The following is a 10,842-nucleotide window of genomic DNA, read 5'->3' on the forward strand; positions in this document are numbered from 1 at the left end:
AGTAGTAGACTCGTATATAGAGAGAGGGAGCTACATATAATATATACATGATAGAGAGAAAGAGATGTGTATGTCTACACATATCTACATGTATGTACAAGCACTCGGCCTGTTGGTATCACTTCTTCAGAGAATGTAGAGACTTTCTATTCCCGTGTATTATCCTTTCTTCCTTTTCTTTCTTTCTTTCCTTTCTTTCTTTCTTTCTTTGTCTCCCAGAACGAGAGAATTCAGCATTACTATCCAACTATTTCTAGGGCGTTACATCCCCTCATCCCCGCGACGATAGGCGACTGTACTTCGACAGAGCCTGAGCCTCCGCCTAAGCCCTGCAAAGGAAATGACATTCTCTACCACTACCGAAATTTCTATTATGAGGCAACGGCGCGATGGATCACCGGCGTCAATACAACGGAGATCGATAGTATTCATCTAGAAAGACAGATTCTTTCTTACCAAGAAGATGAAGACGGAGGAGGAAGGAGTGAGGGGGGAAGAAATCAGAGGTAAGTCTTTCAATAGAAAGACAGATATAGGCAAAGAAAGAAAGAAAGAGTTTGGATACGTGTCAAGAGGAGTGAGATATGTCGATGATGGAGCATCTATACACAGAGACAACGATCAAGGTGTAGAGATATATATGTATATGTATCCGCATGCGTTTGTAGGTGTGTCTGTAGAGCGCGGATTTGATCTATCTTCAGAATGTATGGATGTGTAGATATCTCTCTCTACATGGGGGACAGAGATACGTAGCGCATGCTCGCTCATATCCTGTCTGTACTCGTCGTTACTTCGGGCGAAGAGCCTAATGTCTTTAATTCATATCTACGGCGAAATCGATATGCACCTACTCTCTACAGCTCTCCTTACGTGCCTATCTCATCTATCTTATATACATATATATGGCGTTTGTTTTGTGTCACTCATTTCTTTTTTCTTCTTCTTTCTTTTGCTTTCCTGTGCTTTTCTCGTTCTCTCTTTCTTGTTTTCTTTCTTTCTTTCTTTCTTTCTCTTTCGTCATTTAGGTCTTCTTCCTGTTCTGTTTTGCTTGTTGTTGTCTCAGAGTGAAGGTGATAGCTGAAGTGAATGGAACAGTAGCGGAGTTGAATTTGTCTCTTCGCATAGGGCAGTGTCTCTTCCCGAATTCCTGGTGGTCTCCTGCATGCGATACTCTGTGGGACAATACAACGAGCTGCTGCGGTCGCAACATAACTTTCTCTTCTCAAATACAAGCTGTATGTACAGACCAGCTTCCAGCCGGTGGATCACTCTACAGGAGAAAGAAGAAGCAACAGGAGGTGCGGGAGAGCAATACAGAGAAGGCGGGGACCGCGGAAGATGAAGAAGACGAGAGAGACCACGAGGAGAAAGAAGAAGAGGAGGAGCTCAAGAAGACGGAGAAAAAGAAGAAGAAAAGGAGAGGGATGATTCCTAATTATCTGTCGAACTTGAATGTGACAGATTTCCGTATTTCTCCTTTGACAATAAATGAGAGTGTTGTAGGCCTTTTTAACGTTACTGTTGCAGATATCACGTCAAGTGTAGAGGCGCGTCTAAAGGAACACATGCAAACATTTCTCCTTCCCGAGACGCGACTTATTCCTTGGAATGAAGAAGATGAAGGAGAGGAAGAGCTCTTATCTATACAAGATCTCCTCAATCGTCTGATAGCTGTTAATGCACCTGACGGGTTCCGATGTATATCGAATTCTACTGAGTCTTCTTATTCTTCTTCATAGGAAAGACTTTCTCACAGTAGGAGAAGAAAAGGTCGTTTTGAAGAGAGTGAAGGGATGGGGGGAGATAATGAGTGAAGGAAAGATTTAGGTGAGGTTTCTGATAGGCAAGACTCTTTCTTCTTCTTCTTTTCAGCATAAGGAAGGAAGATGGGTCCCCCCTCTTGTTACCGTTGCTTCTTCTTTTCGTTCTCCTCTCGTTTGTGAAGAGAAGATGAAGATAAAGAAGAATAGAAGAAGTCTGCTACGATAGAAAGGGTGATAGAAAGAAGAGAAGAAGACCCCGAAACAAAGAAAGGAAGGGAAAGAGAGTGAGTGATGTGCAACAGTGGAAGGATTCATTCCAAGGCGGAAAAGGAAGAGAGTCAGCTGGGCTATGCTATACCCGCTTTCATATGAACTTGAAGATATCTAAGAAGTCTTAATCTTCTTCTTCTTTCCTTTTCTTCTTCATCTCTCTTTTGATCTTGCTTTCACCACCATTGAGTTTCAGCACGTCTCGTCTCTCTCAGCCTTTCCCCTTTCTTGTCCTCGCTCATTCACTTCTCTTAGAGAAAGAAGGAAGACTTCCCCCCTCCGAGGTCATCAAGGAGATCACTTAGAACGGACAACGGTCCTAAACATCCGCGTACATGTGTATCTATCTATATGTATATATATATATATGTTTACACAGTGTATATGTACATATGTCTACATGTGTGATAGAGAGATTTGCTTAGCCGAACATGAAGGCGTGTGAGTCTAGTGGGAGTGAATGTACGGATAGAGAGAATATCAAAAAGAACAAGAAGTAGAAGAAAACATTCACATCCTCCATCATTATGAAGTAGTAGGCTAGCCGCACAAGCTTAGTTAAGGAAGTTATGCTCTGGGGTGTATGATAGCTAGATAGATAGATAGTCTTCCGACTGAAGGTGCACTTGTAAAAAAGGTATCGTGTAAATCTATGTGTCTGTCTGCCTCTACGTTGTGGGTAGATGCAAGAAAGAAAGAATGTAACTATCTTTTCTTTTTTATCGTGTTTCATGAGTGTTTTTCTCCCCTCGGTCTGGCTCTCCAGGTGTATATACATCAGTCTTCTTATTAGTAGAAGTAGCGGTGGTGGTGGTGTATTGGCGTCGGTATCTTTTTCGGGGGTGGCCAGCCATTGCAGCTGAGAGAGAGAGGAGAGAGATTTAAAAGAGTAAGAGTCTTCTCTCTCTGCATGATAAAGATAGATAAAGAGAGTTAGATAGATAGATCAGATGCGCTAAGAAGAGAAGAGGGTAAAAGAAAAGACATGAGTGAAGGATAAGAGGGAGGAAGGAAGAAAGGACGGTCGTTGTTAGTCTTCCTTTGAGCTCTTTCTTTCATTCTCTTTTCTTCGACGTTACTCCTCTTTCCTTTCTTTCTTTCTCTCTTTCGCCTCTTCAACTTTTGGTTCTGTGATTGGCTCTCCCATGTCATGAGAAGAGGAGCTGATTTCTCTCTCTCTATCAGATCAGATTAGATCAAATCAGATATACAATTAGATAGAAAGATGAAAGAAGGTGTGCTTGTCTAGTTCATGCATACGCCCTCTGTGACAGGTAGAAGTCTGAAGTAAAAAAAACGCTTGAAGAGACGCGACAAAAGTGATGGTAACTAAAGAAGCAAGCATGTGTTCATAGGAAAGTTGTGGGGGAGTGCTCGCCCGCAAAAAGGACGAAGTAAGAGGACGACAAATCAATTTTTTTTCCTACCTTGGAAACCCTTTTTCTGTGTTGACTCAGAACGGAAGACTTTCGTGAATTTTTCCGTTTCTTCTCTTCATTTCATTCATCTCTGAGTTATGACCGGACAGACAGGCAGTAGCTCCCCATCCATCGGGGTGTTACAGATGTCGATGTGAAGATAGGTAAGCCTCCTCACTCAAAAAGAGGAGACAGGCGGATGTGCGAGATTGCCCTGTGTGAAGAAGAGAGACCAAAAAGGGCGTTTCTATGTCGGCGTGCGAAAAACTTTTCGAAGATGCAGGTCATCATCTTATCTCGTGTCACGCGGTCGAAGCAGCCTGTTTGTGTCTGTTAGTGGACCACCCATGTAAATAAATGAACGCGCAAGAGAATTTATGCGAAGAGCTCCGATGAACAGCATCTGCATCTTCGTCTCGTGTCTGTTCTAATGGTGAGGGAGCCGAAGACCTGAAAAAACGAGTCCTAATTATGCAAATCCTCGGGCCTGCTGCGTTCCCCTACACCTTCTTCATGAAAAAGCCTCTGTCGGGGAGGAAGAAGAAGGTGTACCTCTAGCACTGTAAATCCTCCTCGCGCGTAACTCAGGGGTGATACGACGAAGTATCTTTTTCTTCACTTCGTGATACCAACAGCTGTTCTTCGCACAGCGTAAATTCACTACCTTTCTATGTCGTCGTGAGTTGCTCTGCTTTGAACGGACAAAAGTCGCCTTGATGAGACTACCCACCTACGCTGTCAGACCCCCAGCAGAGAGTACCACGCAGGTAACAGTAAATCCAAATCGGCGTGGAAGCAGCACTATATGAGTTGTTGAAGTTTTCTCTCCTCTCTTGCCTGAAAGAAGGAAGCGAGCTTCCTTCTCTTGAAGCACTGTAGGTCGACTAAGAGACGTAACCTCATTCACTACGGTACAGGCAAGACAAAGAAGAATGCTGCTACTCATATCGCGGTACACCCATCGTACCTACATACCGAAGGAATGAAACACGTAAGAGACGCACAACGTTCATGGCCAAATGAGGAGGAGTGGCCAAAAAAAACATTGGTTTCTAAACTAAAAAAAAAACATCTCGAAGAGAGGCGGAGAGCCGTCAAAACAAACGGATTATACCTCCAAGCCTGCTTGTACCTTTCTCCACAGCCTGCTGCAGCTGCTGCTGCCAACAAGGACTGGCCGCCATGGTACGCGCTGCTAGAGGACAAAAAATCTTCCTGTAGGTCCCTCTTATTCTTATCTCCTCGGGGAGAACTTAATCTAGACGTGCGAAGACGACAAAATGCCTCGGACTGTCACTTGGACTCCACGGCCTAACCAAGGTATAAACAATGCTGTAGTCTCCTGGGGTTTCTGCGGTAACTTGGCTTGCGTACACCTGAGGACCGCCAGTCATGCCCGGGGGGTTTCTGTGCTCTAATGGTAGGACAAACACACAAAGCAACAAAAAAGAAACGATTCAATCCAAACATACCATGGATGGCCTCCGCTGCAGCGCTCTATGAAGGAATGAATGAATGAAAAAGCTGCGGGCTGAGTACCCAGCAGGTATAAAAAGAAGACCATCCACCCAGACTGTTTACTTTCCTGTGTGAAATCCGTGCAGGAGTGACACAATGTGTTGGTTGACATATGCAAAGCATACGAGTTACTGAAACGTATCACTGCCGTCACCCTACCTGTGTCAGGGCGAGGAGCTTCGACCCGAACTCCATGTTGGGTGAATGGGCTTTCAATTCGCTTGAACATCTCTTCGCCAGAAAGAAGGGGAACCTCAAACTTCTCAGGCACGTGGAAGCCCTTGTGAATAGCCGAAATCATCGGAATGTAACCAGTGCCACCGTAAAAATGAAGCTTCGCACCGAATCCTGTTTCGCGCTTTGCCCGAACGTACACGACATTCTCAGGCTTTCTGAAGTCTACTTTCACATGCTGAAACAAACAGAGACAGAACAAACGGCACTCCTCAGTATACAAAGCAAGCCGAGACTCGATGAGAGAAGAGCCCGCGCGCTTCGACCACACACCATAGGAAATGCGGAAGTATCTCCAACTGCCTACCCTCTAGTTTCTTATGCAAGTTCGCTCAAGTATATCACTCACTCGCACAAATGATGTCAGTGTCAAACCCTGGTCTACCCCAGGCGGCATCGGGGCGACGTGCACCCCTCCCAGGCACCCTCGGATTTGATCGAAAGTCAATTCCTGTATCTATCGTCCGTCTGCAACAACAGTGACTAGCCGAAACAAGTCGAGACACAGAGCTCCCATGGAACCTTGTCGGCAAAGTGACACGAGATCGGCCGTCTCCAGTAACACCTGTAACATGGACGCGTCACGAGCCCAGCAGACACTCTTCAAGGACTCACAGGAACAAAAATCGTAGAGCCACTCACCGCTGGTACGTATGGCCTGCCGCGGATCAATAGCGTGCCTATGAAGGAACGAGAAACCGCCACGAAAGGTTACCTGCGAAGTTTGGAACGGTCCAGCTCCTTCTTCTGCGTCCAGAACGGGAGCATCGGAGGGATCCTCGGCAGGAGGCGAAGCCGCTTCGACTCCAGTACATGCAAGTCCGACCATGCAACCGAGCAAAAAGACCAACGAAATTTTCTGCGAGAACTTCATCTTCACGTAGCCGAGAAAGCACAGAGGGGAAAACCGAGCCGATGGAGAAAACAAAGTCGAATGGACAGTGAAAATGTAATGGCAACCACTTGGCGTGCCATCGACTCTCCGCTGGACGCGAAAGAGACGCGCGTCACTATTCGCCGAGACCCGCTGGTACACGGGTCAACCCTTGGTCGAGAACTTTCCCGCCGTCGCCGCCGCGACTTCCTCCCAGCCCTGTCAGCAAAGCTAGGCTTGTGCGCATGCGGCGGGCGAGAGGACCGCCAGGGGCTTTGGGTGCAACAAGGGCACCTGGTCTGATCCCTCGTATCTGTGTAAACCCTTCCAGTTCAGTGCAGAGAGTTGGTTGGTGCAACTGCTCGAATATTACGTCCTACGGTGAAGTGTTCATAATTGGACATACGTCAACAACAAGGGAGTGCCGCATGCACAAAACATCGCGCAGTGCTAGCACTGTATGTGACGGGAGTCACTCGCTTTTATCGGCAGCTGGCTCGAGCTGGCGCGTAGTCACCACTCCCTAGAGCGCGGGGCCAGGAGTCACTAGCCCTCATCGATGGACAACTACCAACCCCTACGCCTCCCGATGACACTGTTTTTGCCCGTGCGTGGACAGGCGCCAAGGAGCCTCTGTTCGGCCGGCCTGGACAGGGGTCTTCACGATGCAGCTTAGCTGCGTTCCAGGCATCATCCTAGGTTCAGGGGGCAGTGAGCTTCTTGAAGAACCGGGGGGGAGACCTCTTCCCAGTCCCTTACCTTCACGGAATCAGGGAACCTTGTGTGACACAACTGTCTGACCAAGTCTCGCTAATAGGCATCCCATTACGCCGAGGGTCGGGACCTGAACTCTTCTTGTGATTGTTTTCACCTCGCTATGGGCTCGCCGTGGAGTTCATGAAGCCTCTCTAGACGAGAAAACGTCCGGGACAGCCCAGCCACAGTTTTACAACCGCCGACAAAAGCAGCTCGTCCGAGGGCTTTGATGGCCCGCGATATACTACTTTCTCTCCCATAGTTGTGAGCATCGTCAACCGGTCAAGCCTACTGCCGGCTCTTGTCAAAAGGACGCCGAGAGTGACGTCAAGACATCTCGGGAGCTTTCCCCCGAGAACTTGAGCCAGGAAAGAACGGGTCGCGTTCGAGTGAGCTCGAGCGAGTCTTTGGATAGTTGTGGTCTCGGGAGGAAAGCGGCATGCGAGCGTACAGCTGTCCCGTTCCTGTCATCTTATAGCGTCTGCTGATCCCGGTCACACCACGGGTACAAAATAGACCTACTCACCTACCCGCTCATACACGAACCACGAACTCCTGGGCCGCAGAGAGTCCAAGAGCAGGCCGCTTCTGTGAAGTCTTTTCAAGCTCCAAGAGCTGCGAAATAGCTGTCTGGACTGAGCATTCAGCAACACGCGCAACTCCTACTGAAATTTTCCTGAGCACACTAAGGTGTCGTGGCCGTAAGGACAGCGGCTCGCACGCCCGACAGCTTGACTTGGCAAGCGCTACCGTATATCAGTTGCGCGCTTTCCGGAAGCGTACAGATCTTCCTAAATGCTTGTTGATGATGACCTTGATTCTGCTTTTGGGACGAGGTGGACAATCCCAAATTCGGCGACGGCCGAGAGGGCTGTAGTCGGAAGCCCCTTGAGAAGTTGGGCAAAAACGTTCTATAGCTCGCCCCGAGACTTGCCCCAGGTCCAGAGAGAATCTGCGCTGTGAACGCCCCTCCAGCTCGGGCTGTAATTGCAACTTCGGCCCCCACGGGCGTCCCAACCAACTAAGACGCACAGCTTTCACAGCAACACATATTTGCACGCGTGGTACAATCAAAACACAAGGAAAAAGGCACAGACGAGGGGGGTACGTTTTGCGCCAGCAACCACAGAGCCACTTTCAAGGCCGGTCAATCCCTCGCAATTGATTCAAGTCTTTCTGGAGCAGGCTCGACAGCCCACCCTCGCAATTGATTCAAGTCTTTCTGGAGCAGGCTCGACAGCCCGCCGCAGTCGTTCCGATCGGCATCATTCACGGTGCGTCTCTGGGAGTAGTACAGTCTTGATATTGTTAGCGAGCAAGCGCTCCGCTACTGGTACACGTTCGACCGAACTCATTTGTTCGGGAGCCTGACCTGGAGATGGCCGACGTTCCTCTCAAGATCGGCAGATAGCTGCCCGTCATGCCGACTATCCGTGTCGCCACGCATCCACCGAAATATACATTGCTGCAACGCAACGACAGAGTCATAATCCCAGGAAGAGTTCAAAGATGGCGAAGGCTAGAAAAGCAGGGTCCCTCTTTCTCAACTAACACGCACACGTGAAAACTCCGCCTGCAGTTCGTCTCCCCTTCCCCCCCATGTAACTCTCCCGTACACTGACGTCACGCTAATACCCGGTAGCAGGCACTGAAGTCGTCATGCAGGATTTTCTAAGAAAGAACCTGACCACGGCTGGTCGGCGTCAGAAAGCGGTAAGTTGCGTCCCTGGCGTCCTTGAACTATCCCAGCCTCAGTGGACGCGCACAAGTAGCCTGGAGTTTTCTGCGTTAGGTACTGCAAACCATGCTACCTACACACAGACAAGCTGCCTGCAGGAACACCGTCGTCAGTGTAGAGAAACCAAAGAGGGCTCGATGTTGTTCGCTGTAGTACACATGCAGAGTCAGCCCCCTGGGAACCTTACCTCATAACTGGAGCGGGTGGGCAGACACTTGTCTTCACCACCTTGTGTCCAATACTTCTCACCAAGTCTTTGCGAGCGTTCGAGCTCATTCGCAACACAGGTCCCATGTATCGTAAGAGCCATCTCACAAGGTTTCGGCGGACCCTAAACCCATAGGCGCACAAACAGAAACGAATGACCTCTACATAGCCCGACCCGACTGACGACATCGTCGGTGTTCTGGGAAGCTACAATTCACCAGCATGAACTAAGTAACTCGTCGTGTTAGATGACCGCAAAGCTACCTGTCCTTAGTGCACCGCACTCTACACCCTAGTCTCCAACGTAGACAAGTCGTCCACTCCGGTGGCACTACGGATTTTGCCTGGAGTGTAATCGAGAAGGGTAAGAGCGGTGCACCGAGGATGGACCCACCACCACCGCTTGGACAACCGACTGCCGGATGGACAACCAACGACAGGAACTAGAACGGAGGGGAAGTGTCACTGCAGCAGATGCGTTCCCTCTCTCATCTGTTGGCGCGTGTACACACCCGTACACACAACAAAGCCTGCGCCTTGCAGCGCGAATACGCGGACGGCAATACAGGGGACTTTCGACTGGACAGGAGACTCACCGAGTGTTGTATCATACTCAGCGCCACCTTGTCCCCATCCAGGCCCTGAGCCTTCCTCTCTTGCATACACTGCTGCATGCCAACAGTCCCAGAAACGCACACTGCATCGACTTGAACAAAGGAGCCTCTCAGCATCGTCATGCATGGTGGAGTGATTATCTCTTCAGGGAGCGGCCAGTCTGCTTAAATCTATTCTCTTTACTGTACGACTACAACTGCGTCCGCGTACGGGCAGGCCAGACACCTCAGCTACTCCCTGGTCAGACTCAAGTCGATACGACGTTGCAAGTACGTGTACGGGACACCTGAAAGACGCTCCAGCGAGGAATCCTGCCACTCGGAATTCAGCTCAATTTCTCACAATCACCAAGAAGTTGTCAGAAGACAGCTTCTGCATCGCATGTGCTGAAATGCCCGGCCGTCTGATAAACCCATGTTTTGTGCGTTCGTATGCACGGCCCGCATCACTCTTCCCAGCGGATTTACTCTCTAGGACAACAGATGACTGACACAAACCTTGCCGCTACGTCAGCTGACAGTCATGTGACTCCCTACCATGTAATGAGCCCGAGTCAATCGGCACGGATCAGATTCGCCACGGGCTCCCGGTGCGTACGGGACACCGAATCTGGCGTGCTGTTCCAGGAACACCTTAGCGCAGCTAACATGGCCTTCAAGTTCCTCCCTACAATTATAGGTGAAACGCCGGTCCATCTTGATTGAAATGAAAGAGCGCAAGCGAGATGAGGTCTTTTTGCCACTTTGGGTTGTATGAGGTGTATGGTGAGACGGCTGAAATTGGAGCGCAACGCCAGAAAACGCCGTTCGAAGACGCTCCGAACAGAGACGGCGGGGAAACACGTTGCCTGGAGCGCCTAAGGAGGAAGCTGAAAGAAACAATCGCACACTTCTGAAGCCGATCCTTGTCTTCGTGCAAGGTGGAGCTGAGAAGAGCACACTGTTGGGTCTGAAAAGAAGTTCGACTCGCGGACCACAGGCGCTCAGAGGACGCCTTGAGCAGGAACACCGGTCACGGTTGATTCGTCTTACTCTGCAGAGAGAGTACCACGCAAGGTTGCTGAAGCGCAGTGCAGCTGACAAAACACTGCACGATCAACAAAGAGCACACCGTCGGTCACCAGAAAATCCGCGTGTGCATGAGGTAGCGAGACGCGCCCGGGCTAGCGGTAGTTCTGAATAATAAATCGTAGTGACCAGGTGACGCGGATTTAGACTTGCAGCGTGATCGGAAACCGAGGACGTCGTGCGGTCAGCCGTGCTGTAGAAAAACTGGTAGTTTCTCCAGAGAAAACGGCGGAGAAACCGTAACAATGCCCGGTCTAGCACCTGCAGACGCTCGGCTTGCCAAGTATACTAGCTGGGGCAGCCACTATGGAGTCAGCGGGACTCCGCCACGTAGTGCCAGATGCCTCTCTCCGCTCCGTGTCCGTCCTGCCGCTACGTT

The 10,842-nt window shown here is 49.5% G+C and overlaps 3 protein-coding genes across 3 annotated transcripts; 1 reads left to right on the forward strand and 2 right to left on the reverse strand.

The window, feature by feature from the left end:
* Window positions 1-228: 228 nt before the first annotated feature.
* CSUI_000388 (uncharacterized protein) lies at window positions 229-3,940 on the forward strand (the record flags this gene model as incomplete). The annotated part of the gene is made up of 2 exons (XM_068060622.1): window positions 229-506; window positions 1,067-3,940. Coding segments are annotated over 2 exons (954 nt in total), but the record flags the coding sequence as incomplete, so codon positions are not given.
* A 447-nt stretch (window positions 3,941-4,387) lies between these two features.
* Window positions 4,388-6,454, reverse strand: CSUI_000389 (inhibitor of cysteine protease 1). Its single transcript, XM_068060623.1, has 3 exons — window positions 5,922-6,454; window positions 5,132-5,384; window positions 4,388-4,868 (listed from the first exon to the last, which is right to left on the reverse strand). The coding sequence occupies exons 1-3, from the start codon at window positions 6,078-6,080 to the stop codon at window positions 4,708-4,710; spliced, it is 573 nt and encodes a 190-aa protein (XP_067927399.1). The 5' UTR covers window positions 6,081-6,454; the 3' UTR covers window positions 4,388-4,707.
* Window positions 6,455-7,838: 1,384 nt separating this feature from the next.
* CSUI_000390 (jmjc domain protein) lies at window positions 7,839-10,596 on the reverse strand. Its single transcript, XM_068060624.1, has 4 exons — window positions 9,933-10,596; window positions 9,378-9,449; window positions 8,762-8,905; window positions 7,839-8,301 (listed from the first exon to the last, which is right to left on the reverse strand). Exons 1-4 carry the CDS (start codon window positions 10,089-10,091, stop codon window positions 8,188-8,190), a joined length of 489 nt encoding a protein of 162 aa, XP_067927400.1. The 5' UTR covers window positions 10,092-10,596; the 3' UTR covers window positions 7,839-8,187.
* Between the last annotated feature and the right edge of the window lie 246 nt (window positions 10,597-10,842).

This window comes from Cystoisospora suis (genome assembly GCF_002600585.1).
Source record: "Cystoisospora suis strain Wien I chromosome Unknown contig_167, whole genome shotgun sequence".
In the NCBI taxonomy this organism is placed as follows: domain Eukaryota; phylum Apicomplexa; class Conoidasida; order Eucoccidiorida; family Sarcocystidae; genus Cystoisospora; species Cystoisospora suis.